A 14,347-nucleotide genomic window follows, 5' to 3' on the forward strand; every position below is an offset into this window, starting at 1 on the left:
AAATGGTTAAAATGATAAATTTTATATTATGTATATTTTACCATACACACAAAAGAGAATGCTAAAGGTGCTCTATTACTCAATAGATGCACTGATTAAATGAGATCATTTTATTTTTAAATAATCTCTATACCCAATATAGGGCTCGAACTTACAACCCTATGATTAAGAGTCACATGCTCTACTGACTGAGCCAGCCAGGCACCCCAAATGAGATCTTTTGGATGCCATAAAATCACATACCTTTCTATAAAACAGTGCTAAAGAACCAGTTCTCTTTGGTTTGCTTATTCCAGTTGGATGTGCCTCTTGCGCTTTAGTCAGATGAGTCTGTTTCGGAGAAGCACCAATTAATGACTGAGCAGTAAGTGATATAGGACTCTCGACTTTGGACTCCTGAGCTGTGTTCATGGAAATTGGTATCAGTGTGATTTCTCCAGCATCATTTGCAATACCTAAACATATAAACAAGAGTTTTCAGTTTTAGAAATAAGCTGCATGTGTTCCAGAAAGGTTGTCAATTATCTTTAACTATCTATGTATAAACATAGGAATAGGTGAGAAAAGGAGAAGAAATCCACAAAAATATTAATTCTAGATTTTTTTTTTAATTCTAGGTTATAACACCCTTGTTTTCTATTTCTGCTCTGAAAAAATACTGTTTTCTTTTGAACTCTAAAGGAGATGTTTTTAATCAAGAAACAAGATTTTTGCAACTCATTCATAAAGCTCAGATAAAAAAGTAAAATAGTCTTAACAAAAAGAATGGTAAATTTTTAAAATGTGAAAATTCAAAAAACCGTGTAAGTTCAAAACAAAACAAAAACAAAAGATGGAAACAGGATTTTTATGGCAATGACACTATTCTGTATAATACTATAATGGTGGATATGTGTCATTAAACTTTAGTCAAAATCTATACAATGTACAATACCAAGAGTGAACCCTAATGTAAACTATAGACTTGGGATAATAATGATGTGTCAATGTAGGTTCATCCATTGTTAACAAATATGCTATTCTGGTGCAGGATGCTGATGGTGATGGAAGCTGTGTATGTGTGGCAGTGGGTATATGGGAAACCCCTGTACCTTCTACTCAATTTGCTGTGAACCCAAAACTGCTCTAAAATAATAAATTAAAAAAAAAATAGTATAGGTTCAAAAGAAACTGGGTTAAAAAGGCCACGTGATCCAATCCAGCAAGACAAATCTTAATTAACCAATTCAGAAAAAATATAAGATAAAGGCATTAAAATGTTACCGTGCAATGGGATTGTAACTTTATGTCCTGTTGTCCCTGTGACTATGGCTGTGGCCATAGTTAGAAGACTCTGCCCAGGTGAAATTGATATATTTTCAGCAGTAATGCTTGAAGAAGGGGCAATTTTCAATTTTGTTCCTTCTGTTATGATCCTGTCCACAAGCATTTCCTTTGGGGGGTCTTCCCCAAAAAGTCTTCTCTTAGCACTCCCTGCAGTAGGAGAACTGTAGCGTTCATGGACAGAAATTGGAGACAATGGTTGCATATCTAATAGAAAGAAAAATAAATTTATTTATTTATTTATTTATTTATTTTTAATTTTTATTTATTTATGATAGTCACAGAGAGAGAGAGAGAGAGAGAGAGGCAGAGACACAGGCAGAGGGAGAAGCAGGCTCCATGCACCGGGAGCCCGATGTGGGATTTGATCCCGGGTCTCCAGGATCACGCCCTGGGCCAAAGGCAGGCGCCAAACCGCTGTGCCACCCAGGGATCCCAGAAAAATAAATTTAAAACAGTTTGATCATATTCCCAAATAATGCATCATACTCATTCATTCAAAAAATAGATATTGAGCTACTATGTTAAGCACTAGGGATTTAGCAGTAAATAACATGGCATCTGTCTTCATGAAATATAAGAAAATCTAGTGAAAGAATGAAAAGTCATTACATGTGAAAATTATGATAACTCATCTTCTTGGTTTCCCAAACTCCTGCCTACTACGAAAGGAGCAAAACAAGGGACACCTGGGTGGCTCAGGGCATGATCCTGGAGTTCCGGGATCGAGTCCCACATTGGGCTCCTGCGAGGAGTTTGCTTCTCCCTCTGCCTATGTCTCTGCCTTTTCTCTGTGTCTCTCATGGATAAATATATAAAATCTTTATTTTTTTTTAAAGATTTTATTTATTTATCCATGAGAGACACAGAGAGAGAGAGAGGCAGAGACACAGGCAGAGGGAGAAGCAGGCTCCACTCAGGGAGCCCAATGTGGGACTCAATCCCGGGTCCCCAGGATTACACCCCGGGCTGCAGGCAGTGCTAAACTGCTGCGCCACCGGGGCTGCCCACATAAAATCTTTAAAAAGGAAAAAAGGAGCAAAACATTAAGGGTAAAGTAGAGGTTGAGAGGTAGAATGAAGTGACCACTAAATTGAAGTAGTCCAATTAGCTTCTGTCCCTCAATTTTATCTAGTAAATAAGGAAAATCAGTGATTTGGTTCACAGTTTTGCTTCTTCCAATATGCCCACACATAAGCAGTTTAAGGTACTATGGCTTTCTCACTTAGTAGGTACAGAATCATCTTTTATAAGCCCATTAGAAGATAAAGATACATAAAGGTGATATGATTAACTTGCCTTAATCTGAGGGTTGGCAGTGTGTTGATCAAAAATAAAGTTAGGTTATAGATTATATCTATTTTCAATGCTATCCTTCCATAGGAGCAGCTTTCCCTCTCTACCAAATGCAAAGGTTCCCCTAGCCCCTTACAATCCTACATCTTTAATCCTTCCTTACCTTCCCCAATCCATTGTTTCTTTACAGGAATATGATATGCTTTATTCTTTAAATTTTTTTTTATTCTTTAAGTTTTATTTATTTATTGATTGATTTATTTGAGCGCGCATGCACGCACACGTGGGGCAGGAGGAGGAGCAGGAGAGGGAGAATAAGAACCCTAAGCAGGCTCTAAGTCCAGTGCAGAGCAGAAGCAGGGCTCAATCTCATGATCCTGAGATCATGAGCTGGGCCAAAATCAAGAGTCAGATGCTTAACCAACTGAGCCCTCCAGACGCCCCTTTATTCTTTATTTTTATTAAAAAAAATTTTATTTATTTATTCATGAAAGACGCAGAGAGAGGGGCAGTGACATTGGCAGAGGAAGAAGCAGGCTCCCCGGGGGGTACCTGATGTGGGACTCCATCCCAGGACTCTGGGACCACGACCTGAGCCAAAGGCAGACACTCAACCACTGAGCCACCTGAGCGCCCCTACTTTTTATTTTGGAAAAGATTTTACTTATTTGAGAGAGAAAAAGAGAGTACACAAGTGGGGGGAGGGGCAGACAGAGAAGCAGACTCCCCACTGAGAAGGGAACCCAATGCCACTGGGCTCCATCCTGGACTCCGGGATGATGACCTGAGCCCAAGGCAGATGCTCAACCAAATGAGCCACTGAGCCTCCCTATTTTAAAACTTTTTATTTTTTTAATTTTTAAAAGGATTTTATTCATTCATTCATTCATTCATTCATTCATTCATTCATGAGACACACACAGGCAGGCAGAGGGAGAATCAGGTTCCTTGCAGGGAGTCCAATCCAGGACCCCAATCCCAGGATCCCAGGATCACGCCGAGCTGAAGGCAGATGCTCAACCACTGAGTCACTCAGGCGTCCCTATTTTAAAACTTTTTAAAAGTAATTTTTATACCCATCATGAGGCTCAAACTCACAATCGAGATCAAGAGATCCCCAAACCACTGACTGAGCCAGCCAGGCACTCATATACTATGCTTTTTAAATGAAAGCATTTCAGGGCACCTCGCTGGCTCAGTCGGTGGTACATGGGCCTCTTGATCTTGGGAGTCTTGGGTTTGAGCCCCAGAATGGAAGAGATCACTTAAATAAGTAAATGTTAAAGAAAATAAAAAACATTTCACTATTTATTTTTACATTCACTAGATAACTAGACAGCCATATAATATATTTTCAAAACATGCTTACGAGGTATAAAGATTACTTCTGGCAATGATTTGACAGCTCTCTGTATTAATGAGGTAAGTGGACAAATAGTCATGGTTTAACAAAAATCTCTCTGTAATTCTGGGGCTTATGAAAGCGGCTCTGATTTCCCAACCTCAGTAGAAAGTATTAAGTTTTATTGTAGCTCCCATTACTAATGGGAGTCTATCTGGATCCTTTTTCTTATTCTTTTTAAAGATTTCATTTATTTATTCATGAGAGACACACAGAGAGAGGCAGAGGCACAGGCAGAGGGAGAAGCAGGCTCCCAAGTGGGAGCCCGATGTGGGACTTGACCCCCGGACTGGGATCAAGCCCTGAGCCAAAGGCAGACACTCAACGGCTGAGCCACCCAGGCGTCCCAACCTGGATCCTTACACACAAGAAATCTAAGGCAGCTGTTGAATCTGACTAGAAATGTTAAAAGCTGACATTTCAATAGAGGATTCACATTATAGCCATGAAGTTAGCTGTAAACTCCTTCAAATTATCTTTTCCTAGCCCAGTTGTGGAAAAGCTACAGTGAACAACTAATAAATATACAAATTAATTAATTGTCTTCTTCTGCCCAGAGTCAAGGCTCAATATTAATTGTTTTCTAAGGCTTTAGGGGCAGCCCCAGGGGCTTAGCGGTTTAGCGCCACCTTCAGCCCGGGGCGTGATCCTGGAGAACCAGATTGAGTCCCAGGTCAGGCTCCCAGCATGGAGCCTGCTTCTCCCTGTGTCTCTGCCTCTCATGAATAAATAAAATCTTAAAAAACAAAAAAACAAAAAAAACACTTTACATTTACGTATTTACTTACTTTTTTTTTTTTTTTTTTTTTTTACTTACTTATTTTTTTGTTAAAGACTTTATGTATTCATGAGACACATAAAGAGGCAGAGACATAAGTTGAGGGAAAAGCAGGCTCCCTACAGGGAGCCAGATGTGGGACTTGAGCCCAGGACCCCAGGATCACAACCTGAGCCAAAGGCACAAGCTCAACCACTAAGCCACATAGGTGCCCTGAGATTTAACTTATTTATTTGAGGAAGAGAGAGAAAGCGTGTGCAAGAGAGAGCAAAAACAGGGCAGAGGCGCAAAGGGAGAAGAAGAAGCAGACTCCCTGCTGAGCAGGGAGCCCAATGTGGGGCTTGATCTTAGGACCCTGGGATCATGAACCTCTCCAAAGGCAGACACTCAACTTGAGCCACCCAGGCACCCAGTAAAATTTCTTAAAGATCATAAAATAATCCTAATCATTTCCATTGCTTATGAAGATTGTTTTGTATGCAGAGCTTGCACATTTTTATAATCTAGCACTAGATGTAAAGCAAAGACTATGCATGTGCCTGCACGCACACACAATTATGGTCCAAAAAAGGATCAAGAGCTATGTGAAAAATGAATACTTGTTCATCTAAAGTTAGTTCAGGGATATGTGATCAAAAGATTAGGGGTGCCAGGGTGGCTCAGCAGTTTAGCACCTGCCTTCAGCCCAGGGTGTGATCCTGGAGTCCCGGGACTGAGTCCCACATTGGGCTCCCTGCATGGAGCCTGCTTCTCTCTCTGCCTATATCTTTTATCTCTGCCTTTCTCTCTCTGTGTCTCTTATGAATAAGTAAATAAAATCTTAAAAAAAAAAATCTTAAAAAAAAAAAGAGGTGGATGCTCAACCAACTGAGCCACTCAGGTGCCCCTCTGCTTCAAATATTTATCTTTCTACAGAGACATACATGGAAAAAGAACATAACTTTTGTCACATCTGAAAAGTAGGTATTTTGCTTATTCACAGAGTTTTCCATTAGCATTTAGAAAAGCTGTATGTTGGGGCACCTAGGTAGCTCAGTTGGTTGAGCATCCCACTCTTGATTTCAGCTCAGGTCATGATCTCAATATCATGAAATCAAGTCTCATATTGGGCTCCATGCTTAGTGTGGAGTCTGCTTGAGATTCTCTCTCTCCCTCTGCCCCTCACCCTGTGCTCTTTAAATAAATAAAATCTTAGAAAAGTTGTGGGTTTATTAAAATGCTAAAATACTCTTTCTACAACTGACATGGCAATTTAAAAAAGAGATATTAAAAATCAGAGCAACAGGTCTGTGAGATGGAGCCCCCCAATTTGGCTCTGCACTGGGTGTGGAGCCTGCTTAAGATTTTTTTCCTCTCCCCTCCCCCACTCTTTCTCTAAAAAATGAAAAAAAAATCAGAGCAAAAATCTTATTACTTTGGTAAAGAAACTATACAATGGGCTACATAAAGGTATTGGTATAAGCCCCTCTTCATTTTTTAATTAAAAAAATTTTTTTTGAGGATTTCTTTATTTATTTGAGAGAGAAGAGAGAGCATGAGTGGGGGGGAAGAGCAGAGGGAAAAGAACAAGCAGACTGTGCCCTGAGCATGGAGCCCAATGCAGGGCTCAATCCCAGGACCCCAAGATCAAGACCTGAGCTGAGGGACGCCTGGGTATCTCAGTGGTTGAGTATCTGCCTTTGGCACAGGGTGTGATCCTGGAGTCCTAAGATCCAGTACCGCATTTGATTCCCTGTAGGAAACCTGCTTCTCTCTCTGCCTGTGTCTCTGCCCCTCTCTCTGTGCCTCTCATGAATAAATAAAACCTTAAAAAAAAAAAAAAAAGACCTGAGCTGAAACCAAGAATTGGATGCTCAACTGACTGAGCCACCTAACTGCCCCTTTACATTTCTATTATTTTTTATAAGCCCCCTTTTAAATCCTGATGAAGAAATTAGATTTCATAATACTGTATTAGCAAGAGTTGGTATTTTCTTTGAGAAAATTATCTTTGTTATTTTGTTCATTGTTTTACCCATGTTGAACCTACCCCTTCGAAGACTCCCACTGTCAGTCCGAACTTCTTTGACCCTTGGATGCATTAGAGGAGACATCGGCATCATGGGAAGATGTCCCTGTACATTTCCCCCATTTCCTGTTTCAAAGTTATTTGGGAATATAACCTGTAAAATACAAAAACCTTTTGCTTTACATATAGATAAACCCACTAATGAACACTTGTAACCGAAAATTGAGAAAAAAGTTTTTTTTTTAACTACTTTAAATGTTTTCTCTTTCCCTCTTTCTTTCTTTCTTTTTTTTTTTTTTTAAGATTTTCTTTATTTATTCATGAGAGAGACACAGAGAGAGAGAGAGAGGCAGAGGGAGAAGCAGGCTCCATGCAGGGACTCCGACGTGGGACTCGATCCTGGGTCTCCAGGATCTAAGGCAGATGCCAAACCGCTGAGCCACCCGGGCTGCCCTCTTTCCCTCTTTCTTGTTCACAAAATAAAACTTGTATAAAGTGCTCAATAGTCAATATTGTTAAATATATCTCACTTAATCTTATAATTTATCTCCTTAAGTTTATTGACTACTTTTAGAAATAAACTGATTAGGTAGGCACTATCTATTTCCTCTTAAGGATGAGAAAATAGAGGCTCAAAATATGAAATTTGCCCAAGGACGTACAAGTAAGTGATACAGCAAGGGCTTCCCCCCAAATCCTCTTATTCAAGTCCATAGCTTTTTTTCTTTCTCAAGGGATTCTACAATGGAAATATTGATGAATACTAAAGATTGTCTAGTTAATCACAGTTTGCGGCAGAATTCCAAAGATGCGGGGCACCTGGGTGGCTCAGTGGTTGAGTGATCCTAGGATCCTGGGATCGAGTCCTACATTAGGCTCCCTGCAGGAAGCTTGCTTCTCCCTCTGCCTAGGTCTCTGCTTATCGTGAATAAATAAATAAAATCTTAAAAAAAAAAAAAAAAGTCCAAAGATGCATGGAAGAGAGATTTCAAGAAATCATCTTTTTAGTTCTTTCTGGTCTTGGATAGTCTTTCCAGTAGTTTGGGATTACAGAAAAATTCATCAGGTTTCATGAAGTGTAAGGAGAAAAGCAAATAAGGATGAAAAGACAGGAGTTACAAAAGAACAATACAGAGGTAAAGGGGAAAAAACTCAACTTCTTACCTGATACTAAACTGTGAAATGTGTCACTTGTATTAGGCACAAACTTCTCTGATTTTTTTCAATTTTTACTACCATTAACGAAAAATATTTAATTTTTTACATAGACATTTGAAAACTAAAAATGCTAAAATTAATGGGCTTCTGGGGGGGGGATCCCCGGGTGGCTCAGCGGTTTAGCGCCACCTTCAGCCCAGGGCGTCATCCTGGAGACCCGGGATGGAGTCCCACATCGGGCTCCCAGCATGGAGCCTGCTACTACTCCCTCTGCCTGTGTCTCTGCCTCTCTCTCTCTGTCTCTCATGAATAAATAAATAAAATCTTTAAAAAAAGATAAATAAAATTAATGGGCTTCTAAGATAAAACTTCAAAAGGACAAATAATAAAAGAAAAAAACAGATAAATAGGACATCATCAAAATTAAAAACTCTATGTTCCAAAAGACTTTATCAAGGGGGCACCTAGCTGGCTCAGTTGGGGGAGCATGCTGCTCTTGATCTCAGGATTTTAAGTTTGAGCCCCAGCTTGGGTGTAAAGATTACTTAAAAATAAAATGTTAAAAAAAAAAAAAAAAGTAAAACGACAACCCAAAGAATGGAAGGAAAGTTTTGCAAATCATATTGGATAACAGAGTTGTATCTACAATATATAAAGAACTCCTATAATTCAATAATAAAAAAACAACCTGATTAAAAAATGGGCAATGGATTAGAACAGATATTACTCCAAAGAAAATATTACTCCAGGCTGGGGTGCCTGGGTGGCTCAGTATGTTCAGCAAATATACAGATATTACTCCAAAGAAAATATACTCACTTCTTCACAAGTAGGAACTTTGTTTGCTGAAGCCTGGAGAGCCTCCCACAATGCAGAATCGTGACTCCACGCTAAACTCTCTAAAATTTGTTCTTCAATGCTGTTCAGGTGTTTCACCATGTCCCTGGAAAGCCCTTCCTCTGAGCGGATCACCACCTCAATAACCTGATAAAAAGAAAATTGAAAAGCTTATGTAGTATCAAATAATCATTTCTGTACTAGGCTTGCATGTATGACTACCTTTGGTCTTATGATGACACAGAACCAATGATATTCTTGAACCATGTTTCAATGTCTTATTAATATATTTTATGAAGGAGTTTTTAAGATCTTCATAATACGTTCACATACATTTCTGGTTTTTGTATACACAGAAAAATGAGGAAATGATACGTGGAAACTGGCCAGAAGCCCAACAGTGGTAAAACTTAGGTCATGGGTTCCAAGTCCAGAGCTATTTTGAATTTACTGTCCCTTCTCAGACTATTCTTTCCAGTAGCTCAAAAAGAACAGAAAAAATAATGTATTTAAAAGGAATTCTGCTTATATTACATAATTCCATTTAAATAAGAGTAAATCCTACAACAAAGTCTGAAAGTATATGCACAAAAGTATTAAGTGATTATTATTTATAATTAGGATTATAATGTATAATTTTAATATTTACATTTATATGTATTACTTGTCTTTCTTCAAGGAGAATATATTATTTATGTGGCTAAAAAAACAAAGGCATTTAACTTCTTGAATGAAAAAAGCATGTTACAAATAAAAATGAACTGCTATCAGATAAGGCCAAAAACAACACTGTCCTTGAATAAAATTACCTATATTTCTTAAGAGAAAATCTGAAAACACACAGCAACATTCAAGTAAATATACAGAAGCAATTTTCCTTAAGTCATGAAAAAAAAATTCAAACCCCACTCAGTCAGCAATTCATATGGATAAGCTTTCCAATGATCTACATTTTTCGTAACTTAAGGCATATTTTAGGTATAAAGATTTAACTCTTCAAACTAACTTTTCTATCACTACCTTGAAAGTAGCACAGATGACAAAATATTAACTAAATCATGCCAATAAGTATAATATTGGCATCGGTCTAAATTCAGACACTAGGTAACATTAAATGTTATTGTAACTCTCATCTCACCTTATAAAAATAAAATGGTCGTAAATTGAGAACTTCAATAATCCAGGGGAAAGTACGAGGTGAGCTATAGGCAAAGAGCACAATTTCCAAACAACAAGCCATCAAGGAACGATGAAATATATCCTGCTCTAAAAGAACCTTGGAGAACAGAAAAACCATAGTTTAGTATTTCTCAGCAATTTCAGCCTTTGCCATTTTATAAAGATGAGTATAGAAACAAGATAAAATAATCTGTGTATTATATTACACCAGATTATCAAAGATAAAAATTTGAGTTCTCAAACTGATAGTTTTCTTATAACATATATAATTTTGCTTAATGGTAGATCTTATAATTAAATGAGGCATATACAACAATCAGCTTTGAAATAATAAAATAGTTAATATTCCCACCAAGAGGAAGCATTAGGATTAGTTCCTTTTTTTTGGGTTCCATTTGTTTAAATACCAGTTTTATCACAACTATCTTATCAACATACAGATTTGTTAAACACTAAAATCAAAGATATTATAATATCACAGCTAAGACTAAAAAGTTCAGAGAAGTCTTTTCGTTTAAAGATTTTATTTATTCATGAGAGACACACAGAGAGAGACAGAGGCAGAGAGAGAAGCAGGCTCCATGCAGGGAGCCCGATGCAGGATTCGATCCTGGGACTCTAGGATCACGCCCTGGGCCAAAGGCAGGAGCTTAACTGCTGAACCACCCAGGTGTCCCCAGAGAAGTATTTTATTAAGAAGATAAAAGTCCTGTTTACCACTGAGTTTAAGATTTAACATAAGCTTGGGTGCCTGGGTGGCTCAGTATGTTCAGCATACTACTTTTGGCTTCGGCTCAGGTCATGATCTGAGAGTCCTGAGATCAAATCCTGAGTTGGGCTCTATGCTCAGTCGGTAGTCGGCTTGCAATCATCTCCTTCCCTCTCCCTCTGCTCCTCCCACCCCCTATCCTTACCCCCTGCTCATGGGCGCTCTCTAAAAATAAATAAATCTTAAGAAAAAAAAAAAAAGATTTGGGGTGCCTGGGTGGCTCAGTCAGTTAACTGTCTGCCTTCAGGTCATGATCCCAGGGTCCTGGGATTAAGCCCTGCATCAGGCTCCCTCTCCTTCTGTGTGTGCGCTCTCGCTCTCAAATAAATAAATAAATAAATAAGCACATGTTTTTTAAAGTAAATATTTTTTTTAAAAGAAAAGATTTAACATAAGTTTTCAGTTCTATAAAGTGTGTCACCATAATTCTTTCTTTTAAGATTTTATTTATTCATGAGAGACAAAGAGAGAGAGGCAGAGACATATGTAGAGGGAGAAGCAGGCTCCTCGCAGGAGGCCCAATGTGGGACTCAATCCCTGGACCCACTCAATCCCTGGATCACACTCTGAGCCAAAGGAAGACGCTCAACCACTGAGCCACTCAGGTGTCCCGCCATCCTTTCAAGTATCATTCCAAATCAACAAAAAGAATAAGAAACAGAAACTAACTTGGATAAAATGAGAAGTCGGCTATAACTGCAAACTACAATACATGACAAGTTACTTAGTAGAAAGTGGGATGGTTAAACAAGGGCCTGAAGAGTGACATTTGGAATTAACGAATTTGCTCCATGCAACCTAGGAAAAACACAGCAACTGGGGGAACAGATGGAATGGAAAGTAGGGATTAGGCAGGGGCTGACATGAATGGATGATCTGAAAGTCTGTAGTATTTAGAATTACTCTATCTAATCCCCACTCTAATGAGTTAGATGATAGGCTTCTAGTCTATCCCAACAGGGACCTGGAGAATTATTCTAAGACTGAACTCTTGGGAGGCTCAGAGCTTGAGAACATCAAGCATAAGAGACTGGTTTTAGGTGAAAGTCTACAGATTGCATTGTGAAACCAAGTTTCCCTTCCTTGCTCTGATCCACAACACCAACATTTAGGTAAGAGATTAGCAGATACTTCTCTACAGAAACTGAAATATTTCAGAAGAACCTTAAAGACACCAATAGTTGAGGGTCCCTAATATTACATGGTCGCACAAGACTTACATTCCTACTCTTGCCTATAAAACTTTGAAGCAAACTGCTTAGTCACCATAAGGTATATCTAAGAATAATCCAACAAATGAGGAAATCCTCCAACTAAAAGACAAAGATTAAAACAGAAAAAAAGGGCGCTTGGCTGGCTTAGTTGGCAGAGCATCCAACTCTTGACCTTGGGGTTGTAAGTTCGAGCCCCATGCTGGGTAGAAGAGATTATTTAAAAATAAAATCTTAAAGGGGTGCTTGGCTGGTTCAGTTGCTAGATCAGGTGATTCTTGATTTCAGGGTTGTGAGTTCAAGCCCCACACAGGACATGGAGCCTACTTAAAATTGTAAAAAAAATTCTTAAAAATTAAAAAAATTTTAGGGCAGCCCAGGTGGCTCAGAGGTTTAGTGCCACCTTCAGCCCAGGGCATGATCCTGGATCCTGGAAACCTGGGATCGAGTCCCACGTTGGGCTTCCTGCATGGAGCCTGCCTGTGTCTCTGCCTCTCTCTTTCTCTCTGCCTATCTCTCTCTCTCTCTCTGTGTCTCTCATGAATAAACAAATAAAATCTTAAAAAAAATTTTTTTTTAAACTCAGAGGGAAGAGGCATTGCAGTATATACAAGAAAATGTCAAAGAAATCTAAATTAATAACCTCAAAGAACAAGAAAGAGATCTTAGAAATGAAAATACAGCCAAAATAAAAAAATTCACTAGAACCAGATGATGAAAAGTTGAGTAAATATCCTTAGAAGTAGAATAAAATAACAAAGAAATGGAAAATAAGAAAAAAGGATAAATCCAGAAGGTTCCTCATTGGAATAAGAGCTCCAAAAAGAGGGGCACCTGGATAGCTCAGTGGTGAGTGTCTGCCTTTGGCTCAGGTCATGATCCCGCGGTCCCAGGATTGAGTCCCACATCAGACTCCCTTGCGTGGAGCCTGCTTCTCCTTCTACCTACGTCTCTGCCTCGCTCTGTGTCTCTCATGAATAAATAAAATCTTAAAAAAAAAAATTTCAGATAACACCTAGAGTGGTAACAAGGAAGACGAGGAGGAGGAGGAGGAGGAAACTGAAAAACCATGTAAGATCTTTGAGTTTTTATGAACTGTATGTGCGTGTACATATATATTTACTTATTTATAGTAAGCTCTATTCCCAGCAGGCTTGAACTCATGACCTTAAGATCAAGAGTCACATGCTCAATCAACTGAGGTAGATACCCCACAGCTCTGATTATTTATTTATAAATATTTTATTTTTTAAGTAATCTCTACACCAAATGTGGGGCTCAAACTCATAACCCTGAGATTAAGAGATGCATTCTCTACCAACTGATCCAGCCAGGTGCCCCTGCATTGACTTTTTAGAAAAATTCCTTTATAAGCTATTGGAGAGAGTGGCTAGAGTTATCAAATGTTCAAAGAAAAAAAGAAATTTTTTTCATTTTTGAGAGACACACAGAGAGAGGGTGAACAATGATGGGGTGATGGGGGAACAAGGAAAGAGAATCCCAAGTAGGCTCCATGCTCAGCACAAAGCCTGATGTGGGGCTCAATTTCATGACCCTGAAATCATGACCTGAGCTGAAATCAAGTCTGACGCTTAACCAACTGATCCACTCAGGCACCCTACAAAGCAATTTTTCTTCTTTTTAATTTTTTTTTAAATTTTTATTTATTTATGATAGTCACAGAGAGAGAGAGGCGCAGAGACACAGGCAGAGGGAGAAGCAGGCTCCATGCACCGGGAGCCCGATGTGGGATTCGATCCTGGGTCTCCAGGATTGCGCCCTGGGCCAAAGGCAGGTGCCAAACCACTGTGTCACCCAGGGATCCCTACAAAGCAATTTTTTAACAAGCGTTTTATTCCTCCAAAATTCTTGGGAGGTATGGGCAAATATCCTAATTATTGATTAGGTTAATGTTGGGAAGGGTCTCATTATTGGCTAGCTGGGAATAAAGGACAAAAAAAGGACCTGAAGGGAAAGGATACTGATGGTCTATCAGAGATGAATTTCAAATATTTCATATTTCTACCTAGAGGTGGCTAGCTCTGGATGTGCAAAAGACCATTAAGGCCAACTAGCAAATCATACTGGCTAAGTTTGCTAGTAACTGCTAATTCCCGTGACACATTATAGAGCTTCTCAACACACTGGTTCCAGGCTTAGGATTTTTGGACCTTGCTAGGGGCTGGGAGAGTGGATTTACTTACTGACATGTCCATTCCATGAAGTCTTCGTGTTTCCTGAACCATTACAGTCTCTAATATTTTATAATACAAAATTTCTGCAAGCTTTAGTCTGTTTATAGCAAAATCTAGGGAGGGGAATAAAAGGGAAAATATGTGTTAATGAAATGAAACATAGCTGTTAAGGACCAAAGAACAAACTTATA

General features: G+C 38.9%; 1 protein-coding gene across 8 annotated transcripts in view; it reads right to left on the reverse strand.

Moving 5' to 3' along the window:
- Positions 1–14,347, reverse strand: part of RBL1 (RB transcriptional corepressor like 1) — a 59,189-nt gene that overhangs the window by 22,976 nt on the left and 21,866 nt on the right. For all 8 annotated transcript variants that reach the window (XR_013365219.1, XM_077873072.1, XM_077873071.1 and 5 more), the window contains 6 exons: positions 14,166–14,269; positions 9,941–10,078; positions 8,785–8,949; positions 6,829–6,961; positions 1,264–1,530; positions 244–455 (listed from right to left, as the gene is read on the reverse strand). Coding sequence is in view for 7 of the 8 variants with exons in the window: in XM_077873072.1 (XP_077729198.1) it covers positions 244–455; positions 1,264–1,530; positions 6,829–6,961; positions 8,785–8,949; positions 9,941–10,078; positions 14,166–14,269 (1,019 nt within the window). In the remaining variant the exon portion in view is untranslated. The remainder of the gene's footprint in view (positions 1–243; positions 456–1,263; positions 1,531–6,828; positions 6,962–8,784; positions 8,950–9,940; positions 10,079–14,165; positions 14,270–14,347) is intronic.

Source organism: Canis aureus, chromosome 26, assembly GCF_053574225.1.
Source record: "Canis aureus isolate CA01 chromosome 26, VMU_Caureus_v.1.0, whole genome shotgun sequence".
NCBI lineage: Eukaryota > Metazoa > Chordata > Mammalia > Carnivora > Canidae > Canis > Canis aureus.